Consider the following 16455-nt stretch of genomic DNA (forward strand, 5'->3'; position numbering starts at 1 on the left):
AATAATAACTATATATCGAATTTGATCTTTTAATTGAACTTAATGTATCTTAATACATTATGCCATGTTAAGTGTTTATGTTTTTCTACGGGAGGAAAACGCTTAACGAGAGACTTTGTGCATTGCGTTCATATTCTGCTGTTCTGTGTCCACGGATTTGCGGGTCTTGTCTTTTTCTTGCAGGACCCTGTAGGTTACGGTACTAAATTGGTTTTAATAATGTAATCACCACCACAGCGTCTTGTCTCCATTAGCAACACGCACGATTTGTGTCGATTGCAAGTGACGTCGCAGGTGTCGGATAGTGCAAGTGGCGATTGCAAGTGACGTCGCAGGTAGCGGAGAGTGCAAGTGACTTCGTAATTTAGTTTCTTTTTTTCTTGTCTTCACCACCTGGCTACTGTTGTAAAATGTTGAGAGATTCAAACAAAAAGTAATCAATAAATAGAACAAAATAAAAAATAATAAAGACTGCAAGTGACGTCCCTAGTGGAAGTGCAAGTGTCTGAGAGTGCAAGCCTGAGAATGCAAGCCTGAGAATACACGTCTGAGAGTGCAAGCGCCAAGCTGCAGCCAGACCCTTCTCCTTGCTTCTGTCACAAACCCATCTTTGATTTGATTAATTAAGCTTTCATCTGAACCCAGACCTATCAAGCAACCTCAGAGAAATACATTTCTACATTAATACACCGCAGGAGGCTGTACCTTTGTGAACTTCTCTGTTGAACAGCTTAAATGTTTGTCTGCTAACTTGCAATCTTCCCAACTGCTGTTTTAAAGTTTCTTTGTTTTCGCCTGTGCCCTAACTAGATTGCCTAAGCAAAACCATAAAAGAAGTACATTAATGGCAAAGGCAAAAGCAGGCAAAAACTGCTGGGAGCACAGTACAGCATTTATGAAGTGTGTGAAGGAAGAGCATTGGCAAGGGAGAGCATATGTTGTCGTAAAGCACCGTCTGTTGAACACAATGGGTCTTGATCTCTAGAGACCCTCCTCACAGACACTTTAGGCAGACATGGGCGACGAGCCTTCCTCCTGAGAGCAAGCTAATCTTTATAAAGTGGTTACCGCCTCACTAATTAAACTGCTATTCCAGATCAGAGGAATTGCAGCAGTGCGAGTGTGTGAGAGAGAGAGTGTGGGCATAGGACCTCAGGCGAGCCGCTGTTGGATGTTCTGTTTTTGGAGTCTCACTTTGTTCTCAAACAGTTTAAAAGAAACTTTTACTATTTAACTCCCTCTTACTCTTTGAATGTATGTGAAAGCAGTACAGTGTTTCTCAATGGCAGTGATGGAGTGCTAACAGACTTTCAGCTAGTCTGCTGCATCCCTGTGGACTTGCTCTATTCTTCAAGCGGCCACTGACCATACCGCCATACAAGCCCACACAGCTGGTGTGCAGGATGTATACGTGAGTGAATGAGAACGAATATGAAAGAATATTTTTGTTCTGGTGAGATTGCAGTCTGTGTGGGAAAATATTAGCTCTGTATTTATTAACATCGCATAGTGTATGTTTAATGGATTTTAGCTTTAACACACAAAGGATGCATTCCTTTTCATCCATTTCCACTCCTCTTTCCAAGCTTGTTCTGTTTATTCCTCACCATCTCAGCCTTTTTTTCTTAATTTGCCAAATTTTCTCCAAAAAAATCCCATATTTGCCAGATGGATATGTACAGCTGCCTGTGCGCTCCACCGGCTTTACAAGGAATTCCACTTCAAATGTGATAAAAGAGTGTAAAAAAAGAAAGGCTGGGAAAAGAAAAGGCATTTCTAGTGTGCCAGAGAGTCTTTTTAATCGTAATTAAAAACTTTGAACCGCATCCAGATTGCTCTGGCACCTGTCCTCGTGTTCCTTCTGTTGATATTGTCATTAATCCACCCAAACCCATTCTGACTTCATTATGAGCAAATTAATCCAGGCACTCTTTGTGTTCCTCAAGAGGCTCCTTCGGGATAATCTTGCTGTCTCAGAACATATACACTCACGCATGCGCAGATGTGCACTCGCATGGTCTTGCACATTTATCTTAAGATTCATCTGTTAGGTTTACAGTTGGTTTATAAAGTACTTGATATGTTTTCCAGTGTTTTCCTGGATGTTTTCCAGTAAGTTCAAGAGGGATAGTTCATACCAAAAAATGTCATCATTTACTCACCCTCTTGTACCTTTATGACATTTTCTTTGGCCTTGCACACAATAAATTTTTGTGCATATATATTTTTTGTCCATATAATGAAAGCCAGTGGGGTCCAAAACAACACTGAACCTCACTGACTTTAATTGTATAGACAAAAAAAAGGGTCAAGATTTGTTCTTTTGTGGTCCATAGCAGAACGTAAGTCATACAGGTTTGGAACGACATGAAGGTGTGTAAATGATTAGAGAATTTTTAATTTTAGATGAAAACTGACCTTTTAAGCCTGACATGACACTCCATTTTCCTTGTTCTTTTTTGATCACTCACTCCTTCCTTAAAGGGGGCATAACACACACAGTTTCACCCAATCTCATGTTAATCTTGAGTACCTATAGAGTAGTACTGCATCCTTAATATCTCCAAAAAGTCTTTAGTTTTATCATATTTATAAAAGAAAGATACAGCTTTACGATTCTCTCCGGAAAAAGCCGAGCTCCTGGAGGCGTGCCGTGGGCGGAGCTAAAGAGTGACGAGCACTTGGGCGCCGAATGCCAAAACAGACATTTGATGCGGTTTCACTTACCGTCTGCAGTTCTGAATCATGACCGGGATCTTTTATCACTAGGACCGCTCCATCTTTCAGTATCAAACGATGTGCAAATACAGCATCGAACTGGGCCTTGTTTATAAAACGTTCGTCAACAAACACACTTGTGAAACTCCTTTGCTGCCCCAGAAAAACAAACTGCATCCACTGTTTACATAACGCTGGGTTCTTTAGGAAGCTGAACAAAGTTATCTTTCCTTTACAACCAAAAACACACTTCTTTGGATTGAAGACATTCTTCCCGAGCAAGTCCCGTGCAGCGCTGCCACCGGATGAAGCGAGTTGATAGGCGCGATCTTGCTCTCACTCTGGTCGATGCGTGCGCGGGTGCTCTTCCGGGAGAAATGCCCATATAAGGAGTTCCACCCTCGTCTACGTCATGAAGAGCCACGATCGCATGAGAATCCAACTCTTTAACAGTGTAAACAACTCTGAATGCATGAAACAGCATTGTACCCCCCCTTTAAGATATCTTTGGGAATAGTTACGCAATTTGCTTTTATGCAATTGTGTTAATAGTGTGCATAAAATGTGCTAATATAATTAAAATGACTGGGCGCAATACATATATGTGTATAGTACTATATGTGAGGGGAAAAAGCACACTTCACCATCTGGAACAGAAAAAAAACATGTTTTTAATTACAGAGTTCAGTGTTCAAACAAATTACTCATGTTTAATTACACAGCGTACATAAATGCAGGTGTTGTTTACTGGTATTTGGATGAAGAGAGAGACAAGTAACATGCTGCTAGAGCGAAAAACAACCCCAGGATCAATCCTATTTTTGCAGGAAACAGTACAAAAGAACATACAGTATAGCGTGTGCAATCATTCTTTTGGTTAAAGTATAGAAAATCTTTCACTTGTCTTTTCAGTCATGAAACAAACTTATTATCCTTAAAACAATCTCCTTAAAAAGTCTCCAGCATCTTTTAACAAGTCCAATAAGCAGTCCTCTTCAATAACAGCTTGTTTATTTGCATTGGAGTTTGAAGGGTGTACTTGTGTTTCAGTCAAACACACTCTTCCCGCTCTCCACTCATCTAATCAGCTGTTGAGGCGCTGGGGTGGGGCCTTTGCCCCTGATGTGATATCTAATTGGACACTAAATTTGCCACCCAGTAGAGCAGAACATTAAAGCCAGTCTAATTGGGTGCTGTAGGGTTATTAGCACTGGATTTGCCTGTGCTGAGAAGAAATGCCACACATGTCAGATGTGTCTGGGTGTAACGGAGCAAGAGCTGCGAAGGAATCCATCATTTATTTATAGGTGAGGCACTATACTCTTAAAGCTCAGTCCTTCTGCACCTCAGCTCTATCAGTCAAATATCCAGCCCAGAGAGACTTCAGCGGTACTGCTGTGAGCAGTTGTTGAATATATGCACTAAAATAGCTGTGCCTCCCTGTCTGAGTGACTGTGGCCTGGCTGGTGACTCAGGAGGAGACTCTCCTCTTCTTTTAATGAGCAGATATCAACACTCTCACACACACATGCGGTCATACTGATACCCATGTGTTCAACACACTCAGACGCATATACATACGCTCATGCTCTCCCGGGGAATAACAGCTTCCCCCTCGGCAAAGTTCTTCTGTAAACATCTTGATGCTTCGATGATGTTTTCAATGACTGCTTCCACTCACTTCCACTCAGGCGCTACAAACCTACATAGGTCCGCTGCTACTCCCTCGCTCAGCCCACTTGCTCGGTCGAATTAATCAGCACGTGTTTAACACCTCGATCACCTCAGAAAATAAACAACAGCTACTGTAAGATAACAACTATTCGCCCGGTGCCAAATGATGAATAGGGCAATTCATGAAAAATGTAAGCTGCAGCATAAACCGCGCGTTTCTCCCTCACTCCCTCTCTTCATCTTCCTCCCCCTCTCCTTCAGTCTCCCGCAAGACTAGAATTACTGCACTCTCCTTATTATGGTACTGAGAGGAGGTGAGGCTACTCTATCACACGATAATGCATTATAATGCAGCGAGATGTTTCATTATGTAGCTACGCTCCTCAAAGACTTCAGAGGGCCTTCGCTAGAGGTCAGGCCGCTGTGTGCACACCAGGAGGGATTCTAAGAGTTCAGCTTAAGGGGGATCCGCCAGTTTCCCTTTGGGGGAATATTTATTGCTGTAAGTGTGAGGTCATTAGTTTAAATTGAGCACGACTGAGAGCTCTTTTAAACAAACCAATTAAAATGCATCTGTTTGTCAGTTGTATCAGTAACAGTGGCATACGCTTTCATATGTCACTTTTTATGCTACTTAATGTATCAAACTTTTTTTGAAAACTTTTTTAACTGTTAAAAACTACAGTTACAAACTTTTTAAGGACTCTCAAATATGATGTAAATACAAAGGCAAGTAAATAAAGGCAAAAAATCCTAAAAAATATAAAGGTGGGAATATATATTTCCATGTATAATGGCTCATTTATATTGTGTTAAAAGCAGTAATATTAATTGTTTGCTACATATAATAATTTGATTTTTATTTGCAATTTAAAGTCCAAAATGTTTAATTTGTATTAAGCTCACACTTTATAATTTTCATCATGTATGTTTTTTTTTTTTTTCAATTTTATTGTAATTCCAATTTTATTTGTATAGTACTTTTCACAATAAACATTGTTCCAAAGCAGAGAATATTTTCTACAAACAATAGTGAACAAACTAAAGGTGACTATGAATACATAGTATTTGTTTTGATTACTTAATGTTAAAAACTAGAAAGCAAAAAGTCTAATTTGGTATTTTTTTAAGTTTGAAAAAGCCTGATTTTGTTTATATATATATAAATTGCAGATTTTTGTGGGGCTGATGTGACAAAAACAACTTCCAAATAAGATTCATAATGGATTGTGTTATAATAGACTGCACATGCTGCACTGCACATCATTATTCGAATATATGACAGACAAATGCAGTCTAGAAATCTCTGAAAATCTTTTTTTTTTGTCCTCCAGAATTTCTTTTGCAGGGGTTATTTTGTGAACTGTCTTCCTCAACTTCAGCTACTCGAACTGTGTATGAATCAGCCTGTTTCGATGTCTTTTAGATGCATAAGTGTGAATAACTGACGGAAAGCTGCTCTGGCATTAGCTGATGGCTGCTGGCATCTTCTTCTCTAGCCAGCTGGCCCTCGTCTATCATGACCATCAGCAGAGGACATTATTATTTACTCCTTCTGAGTAATATCTTCATTAGGAGTACTTCAGAAGTTTCATAAAAACATTTCTCTTTCAAGACTATTCATCGTTCATTCTCTATGCAAACACCACTGCTCGTTCTTCTCAAACAGTTTAAATCATTGTTTAAACATTAAATCAGTGTTATTTAAGTATTCCTGGAGATCGCTGACAAGACAAAGAGCAGCTGGGTAGATTAATCTCTCCGGGTTCTTTGTATGGTGGTGCGACAGATGGAAATGAAAGTGTGGCACCTTCACTTTTGTTCTCCATTACTTATCTTGTCCTTAATCAGGTCTGCTTTGCTAATAAACCCAAGTGAAAAAGTAGCACATGAAAGTCTCTAATGTCGTCAGGAATTTCACACAAGCAGCAAGCATCTGGCTCGCTCTTATCCGCGAGGGGATTTTTCTCCAAGTGCTGCATGAAGTGCTCCACTAAGCCTCAATCAGAGATGCAGCTCACAGTCCACCTTTTATGTATAATTAGAGCCAGGCACACGCTTCAATTGAACCACACTACCGCTAACTGACTAAGAGCCTGTAATGCGGTACGAGAAGTCAACTGGTCACAGGGAGAAAAAAAAGCAAGAAAGAGAGAAGGAAACATGGGGACATGGAGACAGCAGGATGTGTCCTTCAGGATTAGGTTGCTTTTCATAGATGAAATGTTTCATATCGTTCAGAGACAGATCAGTCACTGGCAGGGAGACGCTGCTGACATCTGTAAGAATATCCACTGGCTACTACTGCGTTTCATTCGCAATGCGCTTAATCTCTCCATTGACTGTATTAAAAAATTGAGCCAGGAAATTCAAAGGATAAGGTGCCAGGTTTGGTTTACTAAGATGTAGTTTTGTTACTTAAATACAAGTGTGTATGTTTAGTTATAATAAACCAAATTTTAACCCAGATTTTTTTTATTGATCAGATGTTCTGAAAGAAACAGTCCAAACAATAAACTGGAGTTAGATTCATTAAAAAATAAAAAATAAAATCTTGTTTATTTTTTACAGTGCAAAAATGTTATCCAAAAATAAATAAATAAATAAAATAGATAAAAAAATGCCGTTTTAATTTTTCATGACCATTAGAAATACTGGTGTTGTTATATTATATTAGCATATTATATTCTTAATGCTGTTCTTTTCTTTTCATCAAAGATTCCTGGAAAAAATGCATCATGTTTTCCACAAAAATATTAAGCAGCATAAACTTCAACTATTCAACATTGATAATAAAAACCATTATTAATAATTGAGTAATAATAATAATTGATACCAATTGCCCACCAAATCAGCATATTAGAATGATTTCTGAAGGGTCATGTGACACTGAAGACTGGAGTAATAACTGCTGAAAATGAAGCTTTACAATTACAGGAATAATTTACATTTTAAAATAGAAAACATTTATTTTAAAAACATACTTACTTTGAAATATTGTACTGTATATTGATCAAATAAATGCAGCCTTGTTGTGCATAAAAAGCTTCCTGTAAAAAAACAACTAACTTTATTAGGTTACACTTTATTTCGATAGTCCACTTTAGACATTCTATTAACTATAAGTAACTTTGTAACTACATGTCAACTACATGTAAACTAATTCTCATTAATTTGCAACTACATGTCTACTAACTCTCAGAGTAGACTGTTAGGGTAGGTTTAGGGTTAGTAGAATAAGTTGACAAAGAAAGTGTTAGAAGATATTAAGCAGACAGTCTACTAATACTCTACTAACTGCTAGGTGACATGTAGTTGCAAAGTTACTTACTGTTAATAGAATGTCTAAAGTGGACTATCGAAATAAAGTGTTACCCTTTATTATTGCAAACATGTAGTGTACACATAAAAAAGAGACATTGGAGATCATTCAGTGGTTTCTTGATTTTTCTAGGTACACGTCCTACACCACCTACACATGCTTAACATTTAACAAATACATGATTATGTCAGATAATGTGATATGTTTAGGCATTTAGGTCTGTGATCCATCACATAAATCGTGCAATATCACCAGAGAGGTCACACTTTCAAAGTCAAAAAAGCATTCCATGATGAAGTCTATAAACACATGGCATGTATGTGCTCTGAGCACACACCGACTAGGGACAAACAGATGTGTGTCAGAGCACTGCCACTGGTTTCCGTCTGTTTGAAATGCTAAACGCAGACTGTCTGTCCCCCTAACCCAGCCCTAAAGCCCAGCAGTGTCTTTGGACTTACATTCTTTGACTTTGCCCAACTACTGTATACCGCCTCCCTCTCTCATTTGTTCCCCATAGACCTGGTTTCCAGCTATTTCACTCCCTGCTAAAGGAATATCCTTAGTTAAATATATAGTATGTGCATGACAGCATCTGTGGCATATGCTGTTGATTAAACACAATATAATTTGAATTCAAACTTAAGTTCGAAAAAAAACAAAACAAAAAAAAACAAACAAACATTGATAGTTACACACTTGCAAAGAAAGTCTATAGGGCAAGTGCACAGAGGTTGCTGCGTAGGCTTCCATTGTAAGTGCATATACACACGTTTTTGGTTTGTTTCTACAACTAGGGTAAGAATCACAATTATTATTATTATTATTATTATTATTATTATTTGTTTATGTTTAAGTGACAAAATCGACAGAAAGAGCCCTGACTATTCCTTTAAATCTCAATGTTTACTGCAGTGACTGCCTTTGTTAATTATTTTGTTTAGGACTCTGCTAACAGAGATGCTCCGGGGGCATCATAAAGAAAGGATTTACCATGGCCCTCTAAGAGGCAATTGATACATCCATCTTTCTATTTGATTTCTATTTACCCAAAGTTTTAAATGCCTTGTGGTGTCTCCTCATTGCTCTAGATTTCATTTATAGTCATAGTGGCTTTACCAATGAAATCAGTTTTGTAGTATTGTCAATCAGAACTCAGTTTCTGTCATTAAGTCTTTATAAGAGTTTTTTAAGCTTAGATTTCAACCGCAGTTCAGTTGCTTTTTAATTACCCTGGAATGATAGCCAACAACGGAAGTCCGGCCTCCCAAAGGAGGCTAATATTAAAAATAAAAAAAGGTTAAAATGTGTTTCATCGAAATCCTCTCCAACAAATCCCACGCACTCCCCGGGCACTAAGAACTCACCCTTTAATAAGGCCACTGTGCAAGCTGTGTGTGCTAAAGGCGGATTATTTGATATTAATATGCACCGGACGATCGTCACCATGGATTCAGAATAGCAGACTTTGTTTGCACATCGATATTAGACTCACCAGATTTAATCAAGAAGGTAAACAATGAATAGAAAAAAGATAGAGAGTACAAAGAGAGACATCTGGGTTGAGTGATGGGCAAGTCCTCTTCCATTTGACCAACAGAGCCTTTTTGCGACGACAAGGCGCCACAGGAGCTTTACAGTTGCTTTATTGCACTGAATATGCCACCCACAGCAAACTTTACTTCTGGATAAGGTACTAAAAATGGTTTTGAAACATATTTCATACAGAAATTGAAAGTACATTTTACAATTACAACGAAACAGCAAGTAACACATTGACTTAAACATGAAATTTTGAAGTAGAAAAACTGAAACTGTATTTTCGTGTAAAACATACTCCAATAATCTTTGTTTTATTTATAATTTTGAAAAATCATTGTTTATAATGCTGGCACAATATTTTCTCATGGCTTATATAAATATTAACAGTATTCACAAAAACTATTGATAGCATTATTCACTATAGTAATTGTGTAAAACTGTTCATGACTCAATATAGGTGTAAGACAAACTTTGAATACAAATCAGTTCTTAGAAAGAGGAAAAAGAGAGAGAAAAACAAAACAAAAGAGAGACAGAGAACTGAACGTCCTATAAGATGATTAAGAAAACTAATTGTATGGAAGTGAAGACATGCATGTGAAGAGATGTATAAAAGAGAACATAATATATGACAAGAGAGACTCAAAAAGATGAGAAAAGGGATTGGACAATTTAAACATTTAAAAATGTATGAATATGTTAGCATTCATAAAAAAAGCACAAGTACACTTTTCAAGCATAACATTTTGTTTTATTGTTTATATTTAAGAAAAACAAGGCTGTTTAAGGTCATAAAATGACAGATATATTGTTCGAAATTAAGTTATTATTAAGATAATATAATTTATGGTTATCAAACATTAGTCAAACATGTCCAGGGTTAATTTGGTTTGATATTATGTTATCTAACGCAGGGTTTCCCAGGCACACCCTGTAGACAGAAAATATTTAATTGAAGTACCTCCAGAGATTTTAAGTTAATATTTCAATAATTTGACAACAAGTTCACATTTTCACAGTTCTCTAATGTTGGTTAATGGTTAAATAACATGCAGGTAAACGATAAAATATTAAATATGTAATCCTTTTTTTTTCAGCAAATGTCTAATTCTGATCAATTGTTTTGTCATATGTGGCAATTTTAACAGTGATATGACATTTCATCTCATATGAAAACCCTAGAGCAAATACATACCCACACATTTCATATGCTCAGTCTTTTATTTTGGGTGAATACTGGTGAAATTCTGGCAAATTATGTCCACAGAAATGCTTGAAATTATGTAAGTAAGTAAGTAAGTATATAAGTAAATAAATACAGTTAACTTTTAACTTTAACTTTTCACCAATGCACAACCCCCTGCAGTTCCATTACAACCCCCCATTTATAAGAAACCCTAGTCTAATGCAATGAAATTCACTTATTTCAAGTGTGGCTTCAGTGTCCAAATATTCTCGTCTAGTCTCTGTAAATATACAGATGTGCCAGAGACTTCATCCAAGGATCCTGAAGCTCCCTGATGATTGTAGAACTGCCATATCTCACTCTTTTTGTCACATTTCTCTCCATTCCTTCTTCCTCTGCACTCTGTCCATCATAATTAAAGAACACATTACAGTCTCAGGCTGACAAACTCACTGCCATTCAGCCTAAAATGAAAACTAATGAGAAGGTTTCGCTGTGTTTGCTGATCCCACCGCATCCCTAAGGAGGACTGGTCCACCTCTCCAGATGATGGAAAGCTCTAGATCCCTCTCTGGCTCAGAAAATGGACACTAAAAGAGGAGGGCGAGTTTCGGGCAATGTCACTCACGTAGTGCAGCACTCTTACACTGGCACATTCAGTAAACAATGAGTCCGATCAATAAGCAATGATTCTGGTAAGAGCTGCATCAGCACAAAACCGAAAACAGCAGAATCATTCGATTTGAAGGAATTGACAGCTCTTTTCAAGATAGTTTCATAATATTCTCTCTCTCTCTCTGTTTCTTTATTGCATTTTCGTCCACCATTTGCTTCGTCACTAAAATCATAAACTGATATGGTCCTATAGAGATTTTAGTAGCTATCTCTGCTGAAATTCAGAAGACTTTGCAGTTCCGTTACAACCCCCCATTTATAAGAATGTCACTCACGTAGTGCAGCACTCTTACACTGGCACATTCAGTAAACAATGAGTCCGATCAATAAGCAATGATTCTGGTAAGAGCTGCATCAGCACAAAACCGAAAACAGCAGAATCATTCGATTTGAAGGAATTGACAGCTCTTTTCAAGATAGTTTCATAATATTCTCTCTCTCTCTCTGTTTCTTTATTGCATTTTCGTCCACCATTTGCTTCGTCACTAAAATCATAAACTGATATGGTCCTATAGAGATTTTAGTAGCTATCTCTGCTGAAATTCAGAAGACTTGATTTGGCTAAATTGAATCAATCTAATTTACAATCCTCACAGTGCTGGCCACAGTGTTTATTTGGCTACTTACCAAATAAATAAACATGAAATATTGTTTGATTTAAAGCAGTTTAAAAGACTATACGAATTTAATATCAGAATCAGGCCTATTCCATATTTAATAAACCTGGCTATTCATACATTTCAGTGTAAGCATAGAGAACAGTTCTGTGAGTACGTATCTGCATTTCAGATTAAGCTTGAGTAAAGTGTATTTAGCAGCAGCTGGTCAAACCAGCGCTCCACCGCTGCCCATTACACATCAGCACTGCAACCTCATGTGTCCCTCTACAGCCACCATACCACAGCCCAAACATCCATATGGCCTTGACCTCAGGGAATCCCCTCTGCCAGAATCTTTACAGGGTGTTTGTGTAGAAAAATGAAACGAGACAGCTACACATGCACATGCATACCCACAAACACCGGCCAACATTTCAATGGGACAGGTGGTGATATGTGCCTCGCTAATCAATCCAGCCATTTACTCAAGCAACACAAACATCCTATCTCCATTCCTAAACCTAGAAACCTGCCTCGCTGCTCACTGTCTACATAAGCAGCTGCCTTCTAAGGCAGAATCTCAAAGGCAGAGATTCCACACACCACACAAATAGCTCTACACATGTATGACTCAAGCAATTGATTTAAATAGATTTTGACCAAAGTACCTTTTTAAGGAAAGTCAGTTCCCTCAGCGGCAATATTTGCAACGCCTCCAAGCAGCTATTTCAAGCATGCAAGACCGGCCTATCTATTTGAATAGGGAAATACTTAAATCTCAAAAACTGCTTGCCAAACTTGCATTTAAATAACATATTTCGAATCAGCAACAAATTCTGACATAAACTAACCCATAATTATTTTTTATTGGTTTAAATAGCAAAAAAGGCATATATTTCAGTCCCAAGCATGCTTCTCAGGTCACTGATTTTCTATAAAAACCCAACTTCTAATGGCAGCAATGGTGCGATGACTTCACCAACTGCCGATTGGCTCTTTTATTTAGAAGGCGGGACTTATTCCACTATACTGCGAGTCAACGTCGTCATTGAGGTTTATTTCAGAGAAGCAACCTTTACATTTCAAAGATAGAAATCAGTCTTGATATGGAACACAACAAGAGTAATATGAGTGAATCATCTTGTTACTTGTTGTTACTTGTTACTTCCTGTTTTTACAAATGATGAAGGTGTTTGGATAGACACCGAAACGTCTTGTGAAGCTTTTTATAGTCCAGTGACTTTTTTATAAATTAAATATACAATTTTTTGGAATGTTTTAACACCTGGATGGTTTAGTGATGAATCTACACAGACATAACATGTTGCTAGTTAACAAAACAATACTTAGCACACAAATGTTGGGGAAAAAAATCTGTATTTTTAATTTTATTAAAATATATATATATATATATATATATACTTTGCTGTATTGCCTGTAAAATATGTTTACAATTTATTTGCCTCTTGATTTGGTATAAAAAGAGGCCTTTCAAAAATGAAAATTTCTTCTATGGGACACAAAAAGAGATATTTTTTAAAAATGTCTTAGTGCTTTTTTGCCCAGTCAGTGGGGTCCATTGTTGTTTTGAATCCCATTGACTTAAACAGTTCTTCAGAATATCTTCTTTTGTGTTCCACAGAATAAAGAAAGTCACACGTTTGGAAAGACATGAAGGAACAGAACTACTGTGGGTGGCCCGTTAAAAATCCCTTTTATACAAAATTTTAAAATATATATATATTTGTCAGATTGTGTAAATGCAACATGCTATACAGAGTATGTAAAATTTACTTACGCAAAAGAAGCAAAGTGAATTAATTTCTGACCCTTCCCCTTCCAGAAACCCTCTTCCCTCTACAGTACATTTCTTACCAGTATTGCCAATGAGTGCAAGCCATATTGTGTGGGTGGGACACACATACACACACCAACTCCTCTACACACACTGGTGTTGATTATAATAGTGTATCGGGGGTTTGCTCTAACACCTCTGCCTATGGAGATCTCCCTCGAGTCTGCAAAAACCTTTCAAACAGAACTCTTAATTAGATGGAACAGAGGTCATGTAGAAGCAGAACACAAGGACACACAAATACACTCCCACACAAACACTTCCTTCCTTCCTTCTTTTACTCTAATAAATAACATAGACATTAGCACTTAGTTGAAGCTGAACTTTCTGTCTGACTGGAAAAAAAAATAATTGCACATTAAAACATGTTCACAGCTTGTTATGAGTGAGATCCAGGCAGTCAAGCTGTACATATTCATGCCTTCACCAGCTCGAACTATAATTCACCAGACAGATTACAGAAATCCTCAGCAATTTCCCCAACGCTGTTGTGTGGTACTCGAACAAATCCACATATATTAAATCCATCCGTGTCTCAATCTTTTCCCGGCCCGCTCAAGTGAACGAGAACAGTTGTCATAAATTTGAAGCCAATCTGAATGTGTGTCAACGCTTGCATATTTTCATGTATCCTGGAGTCTTATGCGCGCTTATGTGTTGGTGGATATCTGATACTTCCTGTTTAATGAGGGAGATTTAACCTTCGCAGAGGTTTCGTATTTTAGTTATCAGAGTCAAAAAAAGGAGGTTGTCACTAAACTAAAACTCTCATAGCATGATTTGTCTTTAATACCTGAAGAAAGCTATCCATTAGCATTCCCATACATCCCAATGGCAGTTGCTTGGCTGGTGCAGGACCAATGCAATATGCATTTTAGGCAGTAAAACCTGCCATCTTTCCCATTTTTGAGCCAATCACCTAAGATTTTACTTGCAGAAATACTATTCATTTTGAATGGCTGTAAATGGATTAAGATGACTTTTGGATTTAGATGGTGTAGTTACAGCATCTGCCAACCATCACGGTCAAGGAGCTTGCTAACTAGCTAAGCCTTGACCAAATGTGTCAGACATTTTATATTACTGATGTTCCTTATTCGTTCTCTCTCTCTCTCTCTCTCTCTCTCTCTCTCTCATGTAGGTGCGAGCCAGCGCGATCGCGCAAGATGCTGATCAAAACTATGACTACGCCTCAAACAGTGTGATTCTGCATCTAGACGCTGGCGATGAAGTCTACATCAAGCTAGATGGTGGCAAAGCCCACGGGGGCAACAACAACAAATATAGCACCTTCTCTGGCTTCATTCTTTACGCCGACTGAATATGTGAGCACAGAGGACAAGCAGTTGGAAAGAAAGAAATATAGCAAAAGGAAAAAGGAAGTGAAGGAAGGAGCATTTATCATCCCAAGCGCTTTATTTTACCAGGATCTCTCCATTGCTTCAGCACACATTTTTACAGAAAGAGACTCAGTGGAACGAAAGTTCAGTAGCTTCTCTTCAAATCACCTTATTGATTGATAAAAGACAAGATAATAAAGTGATAAAAGTGACGTTTTTCTCTTTCAGCGCTGAAAGGGCATTTTTGTCTTTCTTGTTTTAAGACGCAAAGAGTGACTGGCAGAGATCTTTAACCTCATCCTCATGTGCTTTTCTTCAGTAAAACTCTTTTTGCCCACAGATATCTAATGTTAAAAATATCCCTGACAACCTGTGGAAAAAAGAATGTTACTTTTGAAGGATATGCGGATCTGATGACAACTGTATTCATATAATTCTAACGCTTGTGTCCGATTTCTCCTTACCTCTACATTGGACACAGCACCCCCTGTTGGCTGTTGTTGGTAACTGGTTTCCATCTGCATTCTTTTCGTATGTGTTGTACTCTGTTGGGACTGCAGTAGCTGATGAGCGTTGTGAATGAATGTTATTCCTTAAAGCACTTGATACTCAATTTAGGCAATTGATACTCTGCTACTCCCGCTTCCCATGACTCCTTTCCTCACCGGTCAATTAGCACTCGACCCTAATCTACCTCCTCTCAGTCACCTCCTGCCCCTCCAGAAACAGCAGATGACTTATAAGTCTCAACTCTTTTTTTATGAACAAGATGGCTTAAAGAATGTTTATGTATGTTTTACTATTACTTACTATTAGAATATTTTTCTGAAGCTACATTTTAAAAATACAAAAAGTTCAAATATAAAGCATAACACAATAGCATTTGGCAAATATAAAGGTGGCATTTTAAATTATAAAAAACACCTAGACACAGTATTACTACTTTATAGCAATTATTTCCTTTATAACCTGAATATTACGGCGAAATTTACACGTCAGAACAGAAGTGTTTGCTTAAAAAACATTGATTTTGAAGAGGGGTGGAGGACGCATGTCTGGGGAGAGTTGAGGTGCTGTTGAGGGGCTTCACTTGTCACTCAATCATTCCTGCTAACCAATGCAACAACATGCAGTGAGAATATTTTCACTAATATTTTATTCCGATGGGACGAATGAATGTGAGCAAATGAGGTTTATTTGTAAGTGTGCATGTGCGTTTGTGAGTGCGAGTGTGGGTGTGTGTGTGTGTGTGTGTGTGTGTGTGTTTGTGTGTATCTGTACCAACACCAGAGCATGAACTATATTTCGTCTTTGCCACATTATTGGTTTGAGAAATGTTCTATGCTTTAGCCAGTCAAAGATGTTATAAAGAGCCAATGAGATTGCATCAGACACGTTTAGCTAAGCCTCTATGGAGAAGATATAAAAGAAACAATAAAGCTGTAAATTAAATAAATCTATGCTATGTTTGTCAGTCCTACTCTATCTTTTGGAAATGTTGAATACATTTAAATAACAAATGGAATTTTTTTTTTCGGAGTCAT

The 16455-nt window shown here is 37.7% G+C and overlaps 1 protein-coding gene across 1 annotated transcript in view; it reads left to right on the top strand.

Moving 5' to 3' along the window:
• Positions 1-15758, top strand: part of LOC107674128 (C1q-related factor-like) — a 21854-nt gene extending 6096 nt beyond the window's left edge. Inside the window, exon 2 of the mRNA XM_016468026.1 lies at positions 14713-15758. Coding sequence (XP_016323512.1) covers positions 14713-14892 — 180 coding nt within the window. The 3' untranslated portion in view covers positions 14893-15758. The remainder of the gene's footprint in view (positions 1-14712) is intronic.
• The last annotated feature ends 697 nt before the right edge of the window (positions 15759-16455 follow it).

This window comes from Sinocyclocheilus anshuiensis, unplaced genomic scaffold (genome assembly GCF_001515605.1).
Source record: "Sinocyclocheilus anshuiensis isolate Anshui unplaced genomic scaffold, SAMN03320099.WGS_v1.1 scaffold893, whole genome shotgun sequence".
Taxonomy (NCBI): Eukaryota; Metazoa; Chordata; class Actinopteri; order Cypriniformes; family Cyprinidae; genus Sinocyclocheilus; species Sinocyclocheilus anshuiensis.